Source organism: Hemibagrus wyckioides, linkage group LG08 (assembly GCF_019097595.1).
Source record: "Hemibagrus wyckioides isolate EC202008001 linkage group LG08, SWU_Hwy_1.0, whole genome shotgun sequence".
In the NCBI taxonomy this organism is placed as follows: Eukaryota; Metazoa; Chordata; class Actinopteri; order Siluriformes; family Bagridae; genus Hemibagrus; species Hemibagrus wyckioides.
In genome coordinates this window covers 12056944-12073166 of record NC_080717.1, presented here as the reverse complement: position 1 = coordinate 12073166, position 16223 = coordinate 12056944, and the positions used below count along the sequence as shown (strand labels likewise).

The following is a 16223-nucleotide window of genomic DNA, read 5'->3' as shown; positions in this document are numbered from 1 at the left end:
AAATCAAATATGCTTAAACAGATTAATAACCTTGCCAGTTCTCACATCTTGGGATCACATAGTTTTTCACTCTCATAAGCTCACATACGTGGAACTGGGTATCAGCAGGTGGCTGTTGTGTGAGTCAGGGAAGTACAGGAAGGTTCAGAACCTGTAATACAATTAGAACTTATGTCCTTTAAGAAAATGTCTTGTCACTGACCTGTTTCAGACAATGTGATCAGGCCAGGTTCTAAGTGTCCCATCATAAAGGTGGCTTATGTCCTCAGTATGCCATTATAAAGGAGGCTAATATTCTCTGAATTGGAGAAGCAATGCACAGCAGTGCTTCAGCCACTAGGTTCTAAGGTTACCTAATCCTCCCAGAAGACAGGGATATGCACCAATCCAGGTTATCAGATTACTTGGGTTATTTACCTAAAGATAACCAGAGTAAATACAAAATGCAGTTTTTAAATGATGATTTCATTTAAAAAGCTGTCCAAACCTGTCTGGCCCTATGAGAAAAAGTAATTGCTCCTAAAGCTTATAACTGGTTGTGCCACCTTTGATGGGAACAACTGCAATCAAGTGTGAGTCTTTCACATTGATGTAGAGGAATTTTGGCCCACTCTTCTTTGCAGAATTGTTTTAATTCAGCCTGTTGATATGATGTTCTTTTTATGAAATGCTATGTTAGTTTTATGCCAGATGTAACAGGATACACACCTTCCAAAAAGTTCACCTTGTGTCTCAATAGTCCACAGAATATTTACCAAAAGTCTTGGTGATAATCAAGATGGTTTTATGGCAAATGTGACGAGCCATTGTGTTATTTTTGGTCAGCAGTGTTTTTTAATTTCTTTAGATACCCGCAAGATGTGTTGCTTTTTGAGATATTCTAGCATGCTGTCATTGCCTAACCAGATTGTGTCAAAAGCCTTAAGATATCAGGGTTTGATTCAGTTGGACTAAATAGTGCATGTGTAAATGGACCATGCACCCTTAAAATATTCATTGGGCGCATTGAGTTTGTAGTGCAGATTAGCTTGATCTTTATGACACTATGCCGTTAACTCCTAATTTGCATCTAATAGCATCTAGTAAATTTCAGACCCTTTCTCGCCCTCCTGGCATGTCGCCTCAAGACCCTCCTTTTAAATTGGTCCTGCAGAAGTGCCATTCACTTCCTCTTCCGCAGAATGCCATGTCTGGATCAACGGTAGGCAGCTTGCTGCTAGACCAATCAGGTACAGTGTTACACCTGATAATAGCTGTGCAGCATATCTGTCAGGACACAATATATACTGTATGATATATACTAGATATTTCAAAACATTATTTACATGTACACTGTGTGAATTTCTACACAAGAATATTGAGTTAAAATCCTAAAAATTGCATGGAAATTTGTCATTCTACCTATAGATAATACTTCCATGTTTAAATTGCTTATTTATTTGAATGTGCAGCATTTAGCAGAACCATATCCAGAGCAATAGAATTGCTTTTGGACCTATGATTAAGTCACTACTAAGTTACAAAGTCACTACTAACTTCATTATTAAGGGATTAAGTCACTAAACTACTGCAAGCTTGCATTAACTTGGATTATTTAATCTCTCAATTGTAAAATGCTTGTTTGACATTTGTCAAAAAAATAAATGTTTTAGTAACTGTACTACACAGTATAATAATGAACAAGTCTGTATTAATACTCAATTAAAGTATTTCATCTATTTTGCAGCTGAATCTTTTAGGCAATCAGCCACTGTCCTGAGCAGTAATGGAAGCACAAATGGAAAGAAAATGATCAGACCTGGTTCTGGACCTCTGCCAGTGCATGTGGTGAGTAATCATAAGCAATTATAGATTGGAAGATTTAATCCTTTATTAATCTTCTCAGCTTCCTAACCCCAAAATGTTTAGTGAATCACCCCATAACTGATTTAAATTGCTTAAGTTTTGTAACTCTTTTTAATAAGTACAAAATGACAAAAGTGGTAGAGCAGCAGTAAATAATTGTCACAATTTCCTCAGATAACTCCTCTTTGTTTTGTGATTGCTTGGTTTAAACTGAACCAAAGGCCAGTTTTTCCAGAATCGTTAGTCAAGTCCACTTGCTGCAACCTACTCTCTCCCCATCTCTATCTCTTTGTTTATTGTTCTTGTTTCTGATATTTATAGACAATTTAAAAACATGGTGGCTACACTGTGTCTGTTTCTGTTGTTTCAAGCTTCTCTTGTTGAAGATGTCTTATGGTAAGCTAGCTAAGTAACATCTGCACAGTTGCTCTCTAAATGTAAAGAAATTGATGACTGATAATGTTGGAGTATTTTTATGCTATATTGAAGAATCTATATTATATTAAACTATATTACACTAATTAGAGTTCACTCTGGAATAGTGAATTCTACTTGCTTTGCACATGTTATTTGTGCATAATTATTGTGCATCACCCATGCACACCCAAGTAATCTTATTTATACTTTTTTATTTGGGATTGTGGAAAGATTATGCAGACATTTTCTGTTGCAGAAAATTACACTTTAATCTCATTTTATGCTAAAGTAATAGATTTGCTTTAAAGCAGCTTCATCTAGGTGAACTTCAGTCTTTTAAGCCAAAAGTCAGGACTGTGGTTTTCTCGTCAGCAAAAAATGGAACATATAACTACATGTGTAGACAGTTTATTATTATTTCACATGAAATGCAGACACTTAAAGTAGTAACAATGTTATAAAATAAGATTATACGCTATAAATCCAATAATGTTTGCATATTGCAGTTTAATTTTAGTTCAACCAGTACAGGTTTTATCACATACACTATATTGCCAAAAGTATTCGCTCACCTGCCTTGACTCGCATATCAACTTAAGTGACATCCCATTACTAATCCATAGGGTTCAATATGACATCAGTCCACCCTTTGCAGCTATAACAGCTTCAACTCTTCTGGGAAGGCTGTCCACAAGGTTTAGTAGTGTGTTTATGGGAATTTTTGACCATTCTTCCAGAAGCGCATTTGTGAGGTCACACACTGATGTTGGACGAGAAGGCCTGGCTCTCAGTCTCCACTCTAATTCATCCCAAAGGTGTTCTATCGGGTTGAGGTCAGGACTCTGTGCAGGCCAGTCAAGTTCATCCACACCAGACTCTGTCATCCATGTCTTTATGGACCTTTATGTCTATATTGCTTTGTGCACTGGTGCACAGTCATGTTGGAAGAGGAAGGGGCCAGCTCCAAACTGTTCCCACAAAGTTGGGAGCATGGAATTGTCCAAAATGTCTTGGTATGCTGAAGCATTCAGAGTTCCTTTCACTGGAACTAAGGGGCCAAGCCCAGCTCCTGAAAAACAACCCCACACCATAATCCCCCCTCCACCAAACTTTACACTTGGCACAATGCAGTCAGACAAGTACCGTTCTCCTGGCAACCGCCAAACCCAGATTCGTCCATCAGATTGCCAGATGGAGAAGTGCGATTCGTCACTCCAGAGAACGCGTCTCCACTGCTCTAGAGTCCAGTGGCGGCGTGCTTTACACCACTGCATCCAACACTTTGCATTGCACTTGGTGATGTATGGCTTGGATGCAGCTGCTTGGCCATGGAAACCCATTCCATGAAGCTCTCTGCGCACTGTTCTTGAGCTAATCTGAAGGCCACATGAAGTTTGGAGGTCTGTAGCAATTGACTCTGCAGAAAGTTAGCAACCTCTTCGCACTATGCGCCTCAGCATCCGCTGACCCCGCTCCGTCAGTTTACGTGGCCTACCACTTCGTGGCTGAGTTGCTGTCGTTCCCAAACACTTCCACGTTCTTATAATACAGCTGACAGTTGACTGTGGAATATTTAGGAGTGAGGAAATTTCACGACTGGATTTGTTGCACAGGTGGCATCCTATCACAGTTCCACGCTGGAATTCACTGAGCTCCTGAGAGCGACCCATTCTTTCACAAATGTTTGTAAAAACAGTCTGCATGCCTAGGTGCTTGATTTTATACACCTGTGGCCATGGAAGTGATTGGAACACCTGATTCTGATTATTTGGATGGGTGAGCGAATACTTTTGGCAATATAGTGTATATTATTGTCAAGCCCAACATATACTAGTTTTCATGGTAAAATGTTGTTTTCCATCTGTCTCCAGAGAGTTATCAAGTTTGGAATTTCTGTTTATCAGTGCCAATTTTTGTTGGCATTTTGGACCGTGTAATTTCCTTGACTTTTTAATACATTTGAAAATATTTCACAGAGGAATGAACATTATTCGAAACTTCACTCATGACAACTATTGTTCATATACCTTTATGCAGTATCTATATAATCTGTTATGATATTCAGGTGGCTAAATACAGTACTTTCTGTGTGGTTGTTTGGGGAGATTGCAAGTAAACAGCGTGTGTGAAAAATAGCCCACGTGGCAAAGTTCACACCATTTTACAAAACATAATCTCCAATCAAGCTGAAATGCCCACCTTATTAGCCTAGGTGTGGGTATCGACTGAAGAACACCATTGTTGTCAAAGAGACAGGTTGTGCTTTTGCTGTGGGGAAGCTGTTCATCAAAACATTTCCTGTCCAAACAAAACCCAGAAAAGTGACAAGGTGCATTGTAGTGTGTGCCTGTACAATTTATAGGTTTGGTATAAATTGTCTTAGAGCATAGTAGCTAAGTTTAGGTTTAACTGTAAATTAAAAAGACTGTAAATTAATCAGTTGTGGAGGGATGGTTGATCTGCTGTGGGTAAGGGGGTGATGGCAGCTACTGCTTTCAGAAACTCAGTCAACCAGAGGAGTACACAGCATCAGTGACCAGCTACATCAGCAAGCTCATTGATGACGTGACCGTTTTCAAGACCATCACCATATGCTCCAACCAGAAGCCGCAAATGACCTCAAAGGTGCATGCGTTGCTAAAGTCTAGAGACTCCACTTTCAGAGCAGGGGATGAGATGGCCTTAAAAACAGCATGGGCCAAAACTGTCCCAAGCCATCAGAGAGGTGAAGCGTGCAAATGCCCAGAGCATTCACGGACACTTTTAGGACAGCAGAGACACCTGGCACATGTGGCAGGGCATCCAGGCGATAATGAACTACAAGAAAACTTCACCTGCCTGTGACAGTGACACCTCCCTCCCAGATGCACTGAACGACTTCTATGCTCAGTTTGAGATGCAGAACAACGTGCAGAACTTCCTCCCAATGACCAGGTGCTCTGCCTATCCATGGCTGATGTGAGAAGAACTATATTCTGAGTTAACCCACAGAGGTCTGCTGGACCAGACAACATTCCTGGCAGAGTACTCAGGGAATGTGCAGAACAGCTAGAGGATGTCTTCACTGACATCTTCAACATTGAAGCACCGCCATTGTTCCTATGTGCCTCAAGACAACAACCATCGTCCCCATCCCCAAGTCAAAGGTTTTCTGCCATCCTCTGATGATAGTCACACCCATCGTAATGAAGTGCTTTGACAGGCTCGTCATGAAGCACATCAAGACCCAGCTACCACCCTCACTGGACCCCATGCAGTTTGCATATCATCCAAATTGCTCCACGGTCGATGCCATCTTCATAACCCTCCATCTGGGCCTCACCCACCTGGTCAATAAGAACACATATATATGAATGCTGTTCATAGATTTCAGTTCAGCATTCAATACAGTCATACCTCAGCACCTGATAGAAGCTGAGACTGCTGGGCCTAAACAATTCCCTCTGCACGTGGCTCCTGGAATTTGACTGACCTCAGTCAGAACGGATCGGGAACAGCATCCCCAGCACCACCACATTGAGCACTGGGGCCCCTCAAGGTTTTGTGCACAGCCCACTGCTTCACTCTGCTGACTCACAACTCTGCAGCAATGCACAGCTCGAAGCACATCAACAGGTTTGCAGATGACACGACCATGGTGGGTCTCATCAGCAAGAATGACAAGTCAGCATACAGAGAAGAGATGCAACAGCTAACAGCCTGGTGTAGAGCCAACAAGCTGTCTCTGAATATTGATACAACAAAAGAGATCAACAAAAAGAGCATTACAATGCATATAGGCTCTCACAACCAGACTGTGTAACAGTTTCTTCCCTCAAGCCATCAGGCCCCTCAACACTCAGAACTGAACTGTACCAAACTCACCCCCCCCCCCACACACACTCAACTGTGTGAACTGATCTGTTTTGAACTTGAGACCCAACACATACATGTCTATAACTCCACCCATATTATAACTGTTTACATGCTGTATTTTGCACATTTATTAAGTTGCTGCTGGTGCTGTTTTGCATGCATTTTAAATTGCCACCAAATGGCAATTACAGAAGTGTATATGTTTACAAGAACCCTCTTGTTTACAGTTCTCCTATTTTGCACATTGTACTGCTTATACATTGCAGAATTTATACTGGCCTGCGCTATTCTGCCTTTATTGTATATTTTGTGTATCTGTCCTGTCCTGTTATTGTCAGTTTGCACAGTCTTCTGTCTTGCACTGTTTGCACTAGGTTGCACATGTTGGCTGCTGTCTTTTATGAATATCATGTGAAAGTCCTTTTTAGCTAAGGCAGCCATGTACAAACAGCATTTTAGTTTAAAACTGGCCAGGTCCATGGTAGACCTTGAACTGATTAGTTTTCACTTTACTGGCCAAAGGGCCTTCTCCACTTCTTCATGCAGTTCTTTCTCCCGCTCCACCAGTCTCTGCCTCCAGACTACCCTGCACTGCAAAAGAATTTCGTTCAACACTCCCCCAGGACTAAAAATCTCTCTCATTTTCCACTAGCCAGGTTTTTTCATATAGCTCTGTTCTCTTTTATATTAATTTAAATGATTCTATGTGTCCTTACCTGAAAGGGAAATTTCTTAATTGCTGCACTATTTGTAGTGCCATTTACCCCAGAGCTGTTTGTGCAAAGCACCTTCTTTCAACCCTTCCACTATGAAAAAAACTAAGCTGCACTTATCAACATTCAAGAACTCTTTAATACTTCACTTTTACACCTTCTCCAGTGCTTTGTAAACTTTCTCATAACCAGTCTTATCCAACACTATATTGCCAAAGCTTTGGTATGAATTAGAGTGGAGACTCTGAGCCATTCCAAATCTGGGATGTCTGCCTTTACACGTACATGAATGTAATATGGAGTTGGCCCACCCTTTGCAGCTATAACAGCTTCAACTCTTCTGAGAAGGCTTTCCACAAGGTTTAGGAGTGTGTTCATTGGAATTTTTGACCATTCCACTAGAAGCGCATTTGTGAGGTCAGGCACTGATGCTGTATGAGAAGTTCTGGCTCGCAGTCTTTACTCTTATTCATCTCAAAGATGTTCTGTTTGGTTGAAGTCAGGACTCTGTGAAGTTCCTCCACAGCAAACTTGCTCCTCCATGTCTTTATGGACCTTGCTTTGTGCACTGGTGAGCAGTCATTTTGGAACAGAAAGGGACCATTCCCAAACTGTTACCACAAACCTGGGAGTTACCAGCAACCTGGGATGAATATACTATATGGAAAAAAGAGAGTAATATGTATAAATATATAATAAACCTGCATATATAATAAACCTGCAGCTGAATATACATGAAAAAATAAATAATTAAATATTTGAGAAAATAATAAATAAAATGGCAACTATAATAAAAATTGTGACACTGCAGTGCACACTCATTTGTGCTAATAATAGCTGTTTCCAGCTTGGCGGTTGACTCTTTTTAGCAGGAAACAGGAAGTGAGCATGTACCACAAAGGGACAGAGGCTGGAAAAAAAAAACTCTCTCTACATAGGGGAAGTGGGTGGGGTAGAGATTCTTCACCATTAATAATTGATTTAGCACAAATAGTGTATTTGCAAATAGGTAGCAAAATGATCTCATCCATGAGACCTCAAAATTAATTAAAAGATGTTAATCTATTTGGAATGTTGGAAATTTTCCCACTGTGGGACAAATAAAGGTTTATCTTATCTTATCTTAAACAGGTCATGAACATTTTTAAACAAAAGAATGCCCCCTGATACACATTACTGAATAGCTTTTTTCTTAGTGCCTCTGTAAACTGCCACATTCAAAACTATACCAACTAATTGCTTGTGTCCCTTTGTAATTTGAAGTTTTTAAAAGAATACTTATGGTATGAACCCATGTAGATGTCCCGAAAGCTTCATTAAATATGTCAAGAATCCTACTGATGTGTCATCAGTCTAAAAAATGTAAATATTACCCAAAAATTTTCTGGGTTTTGTCTGGTAGATATATAAACAGAAAAAGTACCCAGCATTTGTCAGTGGTGAATTTCTGCGATCTGATCCGTAAAACTAACAAATTAATAATATAGCTACTCTAATGCTACGCTAGTGTTAAAATTTAGATTTTCCCCCATACCTTTCAGCCTCTTACATAATCCTCCTACTGTCTTTAAGGAGGGATTTTATTTGTCAATTGAGAATTCACTGACTCTGTATAACCCTCTTGTAAGCTATAGTTATTATTACACCAGAGATTGTTGTTTGGTACTGGTTTCCATTTACATTCTATTTCTTTTTCCATAAATTGTTGACATTGTGTGTATTCATTAAACATATTTTAGAGATGCACCTTTGGTATGCAAATGGAAAGAGGGAGCCAAGGCAGCAGTATGTGGAACATTATCAGCTAGTGTGAAGAATCTTTATATGTATTGAACAGATGCATTATTTAATTTGTACTTATGACACATTTTAGTAAGAACAGCCGTCCCCTGCACATTTATGCAATCATCCAATTAGCCAATCATGTGGTATTGGCACAATGCATAAAATGAGGTAGATACAGGTTAATATTGCAGCCTCAGTTAATGTTCCTGGCAAACATCAGAATGGGGAAAGATATCATCTCTGTGACTTCGCCATGATTGTTGGTGCCAGATGGTTGGGGTATTTCAGATGATCTCCAAGGATTTTTTACACACAGTAGTTTACCCAGAACTGTGCAAAAAAAAAAAAAAAAAAACATCCTGTGAACAGAGGGTCTTGAAGGCTGAAACACCTTAAGGATGAGCAAGATTAGAGGAGAATGATGAGACCAATTTTAGCTGTCAGGAAGACTGTATCTTTTATAAGTACTCATAAGAAATATTATGAGCAGAAAAGCATCTCAGAACGTTAGCAGGTCCTAAATAACTATTTGGCCTCAAGTGCACCAGAAGTTATGCTTTTATAGTGGTAGGCACACTTCTAAATGATTAATTAAGCATGTGCATTTCTTTCAATGCTGGGCACAGAATAACTGAAACTGAATTGTTGAAGACTGGAAAATGTCCAGGAAATAGAACTGTCCAGTTTTGTTGAGTTGTGCCCATTGACTGACAGAAAAAAAAACAAAAAATGCAAAAAGTAATAAATAAACTATATATATATATATATATATATATATATATATATATATATATATATATATATATATATATAGTTTATTTATTACTTTTTGCATTTTTTAAACCTATGTATTTATATATTCCTTCATATCACCCTTCAGAGGACACAAGGATTAAATATACTGTGCTTTATTGAAACCTTTATCTCTTTAGGATCACTGTGGGCGTGCTGAAGGACTCTGCTTTTCACTGCTGAACCTGTTCGTCTCTTAGTTGCGCGTGTTTATAATTTTATCATGCAGAGTGATGTCGCTCTCTCGGTTTCTGCTCGCTATAGCTTCACACTGAGGAAGCGCAGCGGTTTTGGATCTAGTTCAAATTAATGCCCATTTACTTCTTTTAAACAGGAGACAGCTGTCGCCGGTACGACACACACACACTAATAAGGATGATGACGGTGAGGATCTCTTTTATACTCGCACGCCTTTGAGCTCAGGCCGCGATGGCGGCTTTTTAATCAATGATTTATCTGCTGCGTGAGAGCAATGGTGTATGTATGGACTGTGCGTAGGTATCTATAAATAACATATACTCGTACATTGCACCGTGACCTTGGATACGTGTTATTCATGTTCTTGCCGAGTTCACAGTAACGACGTAGTTTCATTCAGTGCACTAGGCGATTACCGCCAACACTTCAACATCGCCGAAAATATGTGAAGGACGTTACTATCTATAATACACCTGCCTGGCCTATTGGTTGGTGTTTTGTCGTTGCTGTTGTTGTCTTGTCATAGCTGTACAATTCTGTTCAGTTGTTTCCATTAACCCTGTGCCGCGGTGATTTGTGCATTGATTACTTCTGTCATAGTGATGTCGTTTGCATTTACTGCAAATAAATAACGTGATAAAGTTATACTATTATGACTATTGGTAGCATTTAGCAGTCTAAATTTCTTTTAAAGCATATGTTATAGAATGCATATTTGCAGTAATTGACCAATAAATGTAAACTACGTTTATAAAAAGTGGTTCTTGTTAGGGTTTTTGAACTATTCAGATTAATGTACGAATGTTGTAAGTGCATAGAAATCCACAAAACAGATTTAATATCAAAAATCTCACTCAGAGAACACTTGATCAGATCCCACAATAAGTTGCATTTTTGACAACAAATTTTGACATTTTTACAGAATGTGTTATAGGTCAGCCCTGACATTTGATTTGTAGAAGTTATAAATAAGTTATAAATCACTTCTTCAGTGATACTCAATATCACCAGCATAACAGCAAAAATTTTTTTAAAAAGACATTATGAATCAAAGGTGGCACGGTGGCTTAGTACGTTCGCCTCACACCTCCAGTGCCCTGGGTTCGAATCTTGCTCACTGTGTGTGTGTGTGTGGAGTGCTTGGTGGGTTTCCTTCCACAGTCCAAAGACATGGTTCTAGGCTGACTGGAGTCTCTAAATTGCTCGTAGTGTGTGATTGCGTGAGTGAATGAGCGTGTGTTTGCCCTGTGATGGGTTGGCACTCCATCCAGGGTGTATCCTGCCTTGGTGCCCGATGACGCCTGAGATAGGCACAGGCTCCCCGTGACCTGAGCATAGATAGGATAAGCAGTGCAGACAATGAAATGACATGAAAAAATTATGAATCAAATCATGAAGAGGCATACATCAGAAGTTCAAACTGGAATATGTTGTACTGCATTTTTGCAAGTTTTGAATGGCAAAAGCCTCATTACCTTATGGACAAACAGAAGAAACTAGAATAACCCTAATGTGATATGTGCTTTCCAGTGACAAGGATTTTTAGGTTTCAGACATGGCATTTCACTGAAGTCATGCTTAGAGAATGCTGTGCTATGGAGTACTTTTCACAAATACATGCCTATATTTATTCTGGGAAATTTGTAAATAAATCTAAGCTATTTTGTTTTCTTCATGAATGTCTGAATCAGCTAAACCAGTGCATACTTCTTGTTTGCCAGTGGGAACCACCAACATACAAAGACTTATTTTATTTCTGGTTATTGTTTTAACATATTGTAATATAAAGACCTTAAAAAAGTCTATAAAAATGTAACTATGACATACAGTATATTGGACACATATATGTCATAATTTTTGAGGCTCCATAAAGGACTTCATATTATATAACATATAAGCAAAGACAAAATCAACAAAACTGTCTGGTTGCTAATGTGATGATGTAGAAATGTGATAAATTATTTAGCTATTTAGAATGTGAGGTATACGATTGCCTTTAAATCATATTACAAATTTTGTATTTGTTTTTATTAAAATTGTGTATCCCTTGGCTTTTGTTTCAATTTTGCTTTCCCAACACATTTAAATCATGTTTCTACAGTGCTCTCTGGTAGCATTTTTGAACAATCAACTGTGAAAGTCCTTACACGAAGGACATCAATTTATTTGGTATGTTTACTGAAATTCTAGGATTCTGTAAAAAAAAAAAAAGGTAGCATCAGGACAATCTGATCAGTATGATCTTAATACATCATCTCATGTTTTTCAGTTGACTTAAATAGTTTGGGTTGCCGAATGACTAATGTTGACTAACTAACTTCTCATGTGAATGAGGTGAGATGCCGTCTCTTGAGCATTTCATCCCGCTACCAAACAGCAGTGAGGGTAGCATGTGAAGGTCTGTGTGACCCTCCATGGATATTCCTCAAATCCAGTCATGCTCATTCTCATGGATCCATCATCAATATCATGGATTTTAAGAGGCTGAGGCTGTGTGCATGTTGAGGTGTCTCATGGTGGCATCATTGCTGATATTGCCATGAGTTGATTAGCACTGTGATACAGACCTGAGTATTGCAGAACCACTGGTAACATAAATGTTTGGTGAGATATCTGCTGGAGTTAACTCACCCTTGATGAGCGGGGACTAATAAACTCTGCCTGATGAGCTGAACAGCTTGACTGAAATAGAAGTAGCAGTGTGGCACCTCTTTCCATCTCCACCTCTCTGAACTGTTGCAGCCAAGTTTCTGTTATAACTTGGAGCCTTATAGAAAGAAGCAAATGCAGTTAGGGCACTTTATTAGTTGAATGCCAAAAAATCCAAAAACACTTAGGTATAGTCATGATAAAAAAATAAATAAAAAAAAACAGGCAAAGGCCAGGCCATCTACAGATGGGTTAAACAGTGCTAAGCAACACAAAAGAACTGTAAATATATATTCAAAAAGGCTTGGTATATTCAAGACCTTAGATAAACTGAATGCGTACTTTGCAGAATGTAAGTAAAAGTCTGTCATTAAGGTTGAATGTGTATATTTTGAAACAGGTGAGTCTTATTAAAAGTTCAGTGACTGAGAGTGAGGCAGTGTGTTTGTATTTTGGGAGGTGGAGTCTGAGGCAGCTATGTTTTTAGGCCACAGTTTAGCCACAAGTTTGTGGACTGGGTTAACATGCACCATTTATGATCAAGGTTTCTGTTGACTGTGAAGGGGTTCATGGAGCAAAATGTTATTACAGTGACAGAAATCACAGCCCACAAATGTATTATTCATTAATTTATTATTTATTATTCGAAGTTATTATTAGCATGTTTAACCAGTCCCTTAAATTAAATGGATTTAATCAAAACCTCAGTAACTCAAGGACAAGTAGAGGGTTTGGACAATGAAACTGAAACGCCTGGTTTTAGACCACAGTAATTCATTAGTATGGTGTAGGGCCTCCTTTTGCGGCCAGTACAGCATCAGGTCGTCTCGGGAATGACAGATACAAGTCCTGCACAGTGGCCAGAGGGATTTTGAGCCATTCTTCTTGCAGAATAGTGGCCAGGTCACTACGTGATGCTGGTGGAGGAAAACATTTCCTGACTCGCTCCTCCTAAACACCCCAAAGTGGCTCAATAATATTTAGATCTGGTGACTGGGCAGGCCATGGGAGATGTTCAACTTCACTTTCATGTTCATCAAACCACTCTGTCACCAGTCTTGCTGTGTGTATTGGTGCATTATCATCCTGATACATGGCACCGCCTTCAGGATACAATGTTTGAACCATTGGGTGCACATGGTCCTCCAGAATGGTTCAGTAGTCCTTGGCAGTGACGCACCCATCTAGCACAAGTATTGGGCCTAGGGAATGCCATGATATTGCAGCCCAAACCATCACTGATCCACCCCCATGCTTCACTCTGGGCATGCAACAGTCTGGGTGGTACGCTTCTTTGGGGCTTCTCCACACCGTAGCTCTCCCGGATGTGGGAAAGACAGTGAAGGTGGACTCATCAGAGAACAATACATGTTTCACATTGTCCACAGCCCAAGATTTTCGCTGCTGGCACCATTGAAACCGACATTTGGCATTGGCACGAGTGACCAAAGGTTTGGCTATAGCAGCCCGTCCATGTACATTGACCCTGTGGATCTCCCGACGGACAGTTTTGGTGGAAACAGGAGAGTTGAGGTGCACATTTAATTCTGCAGTGAGTTGGGCAGCTGTGGTTTTATGTTTTTTGGATACAATCCGGGTTAGCACCCGGACATCCCTTTCAGACAGCTTCCTCTTGCGTCCACAGTTACTCCTGTTGGATGTGGTTCATCCTTCTTGGTGGTATGCTGACATTACCCTGGATACCGTGGCTCTTGATACATCACAAAGACTTGCTGTCTTAGTCACAGATGCGCCAGCGAGACGTGCACCAACAATCTGTCCTCTTTTGAACTCTGATATGTCACCCATAATGTTGTGTGCATTGCAATATTTTAAGCAAAACTGTGCTATTACTCTGCTAATTAAACCTTCACACTCTGCTCTTACTGGTGGAATGTGCAATCAATGAAGATTGGCCACCAGGCTGGTCAAATTTAGCCAGGAAACCTCAAACACTAAATTGGCCAGTGTTTCAGTTTCATTGTCCAACCCCTGTAGATCTACACTATATTGCCAAAAGTATTCGCTCACCTGCCTTGACTCGCATATGAACTTAAGTGACATCCCATTCCTAATCCATAGGGTTCAATATGACGTCGGTCCACCCTTTGCAGCTATAACAGCTTCAACTCTTCTGGGAAGGCTGTCCACAAGGTTTAGGAGTGTGTTTATGGGAATTTTTGACCATTCTTCCAGAAGCGCATTTGTGAGGTCACACACTGATGTTGGACGAGAAGGCCTGGCTCTCAGTCTCCGCTCTAATTCATCCCAAAGGTGTTCTATCAGGTTGAGGTCAGGACTCTGTGCAGGCCAGTCAAGTTCATCCACACCAGACTCTGTCATCCATGTCTTTATGGACCTTGCTTTGTGCACTGGTGCACAGTCATGTTGGAAGAGGAAGGGGCCAGCTCCAAACTGTTCCCACAAAGTTGGGAGCATGGAATTGTCCAAAATGTCTTGGTATGCTGAAGCATTCAGAGTTCCTTTCACTGGAACTGAGGGGCCAAGCCCAGATCCTGAAAAACAACCCCACACCATAATCCCCCCTCCACCAAACTTTACACTTGGCACAATGCAGTCAGACAAGTACCGTTCTCCTGGCAACCGCCAAACCCGGACTCGTCCATCAGATTGCCAGATGGAGAAGCGCGATTCGTCACTCCAGAGAACGCGTCTCCACTGCTCTAGAGTCCAGTGGCGGCGTGCTTTACACCACTGCATCCGACGCTTTGCATTGCACTTGGTGATGTATGGCTTGGATGCAGCTGCTCGGCCATGGAAACCCATTCCATGAAGCTCTCTGCGCACTGTTCTTGAGCTAATCTGAAGGCCACATGAAGTTTGGAAGTCTGTAGCGATTGACTCTGCAGAAAGTTGGCGACCTCTTCGCACTATGCGCCTCAGCATCCGCTGACCCCGCTCCGTCAGTATACGTGGCCTACCACTTCGTGGCTGAGTTGCTGTCGTTCCCAAACACTTCCACGTTCTTATAATACAGCTGACAGTTGACTGTGGAATATTTAGGAGCGAGGAAATTTCACCACTGGATTTGTTGCACAGGAGGCATCCTATCACAGTTCCACGCTGGAATTCACTGAGCTCCTGAGAGCGACCCATTCTTTCACAAATGTTTGTAAAAACAGTCTGCATGCCTAGGTGCTTGATTTTATACACCTGTGGCCATGGAAGTGATTGGAACACCTGATTCTGATTATTTGGATGGGTGAGCGAATACTTTTGGCAATATAGTGTATATGCCAACTTGGACCAGTATATCCCCCTGTTCCCTGTTTGTAGTTGGTTTCCATTTAATGGAAATGGAAGGTAATGCGGTCAGTAAGTTGTATCTAAATGATCTACTACATTCTGACTAGTTTAGCTTAATGAGTTAAATTATTATGAGCTAAATAATAAATGGATAAAATGTATGATTAAAAAAAAATATGTACTGAGGGCATCCATGAATTTATTTTACAGAGGGGTGCCATGCTAGAAAGGACCATTATTATCATTATTATTTTTATTAGACAAAGGTGGGCAGCATTTAACATTGTCACTGTCCCATGTCAGTGTGGGTTTCTTCCATTTTCTACGGCTTCCTCTGATCTGACAAAAATGTACGCCTAGATGTAAATGAGTGTGTTAAGTGTGCTTTTCAACACAATTAACAAACCAATTTGATTTTAATCTTCAACATGTCACCTATCTGTATATTTGTAATACACAAATTTTGCACTTTGAATATTTGGAACTGCATTTATGTTTTTCTGTGCATTTTACTGTGCATATCATGGCCATGAAAAATACTACTTTATGAGTGTCTAGCAGGTGCTTTCTTTCAAAAGATTCAGTCCTCTTAATACCACCTAACCATCTTGCAGTGTAACTATGACAATATAGATAAATAACAGTTAAGGCTGAAGTTATATGTACAGTTAGCCAAAGCCATCACTGTTATGTCAAGAAAAT

At 40.2% G+C, this 16223-nt stretch overlaps 1 protein-coding gene across 11 annotated transcripts in view; it reads left to right on the top strand.

Moving 5' to 3' along the window:
• The window catches only part of LOC131357531 (spermatogenesis-associated protein 13-like), a 72730-nt gene that overhangs the window by 12366 nt on the left and 44141 nt on the right, over positions 1-16223 (top strand). For all 11 annotated transcript variants that reach the window (XR_009205284.1, XR_009205285.1, XM_058396541.1 and 8 more), the window contains exons 3-4: positions 1094-1229; positions 1727-1827. Coding sequence is in view for 9 of the 11 variants with exons in the window: in XM_058396541.1 (XP_058252524.1) it covers positions 1094-1229; positions 1727-1827 (237 nt within the window). In the remaining 2 variants the exon portion in view is untranslated. The remainder of the gene's footprint in view (positions 1-1093; positions 1230-1726; positions 1828-16223) is intronic.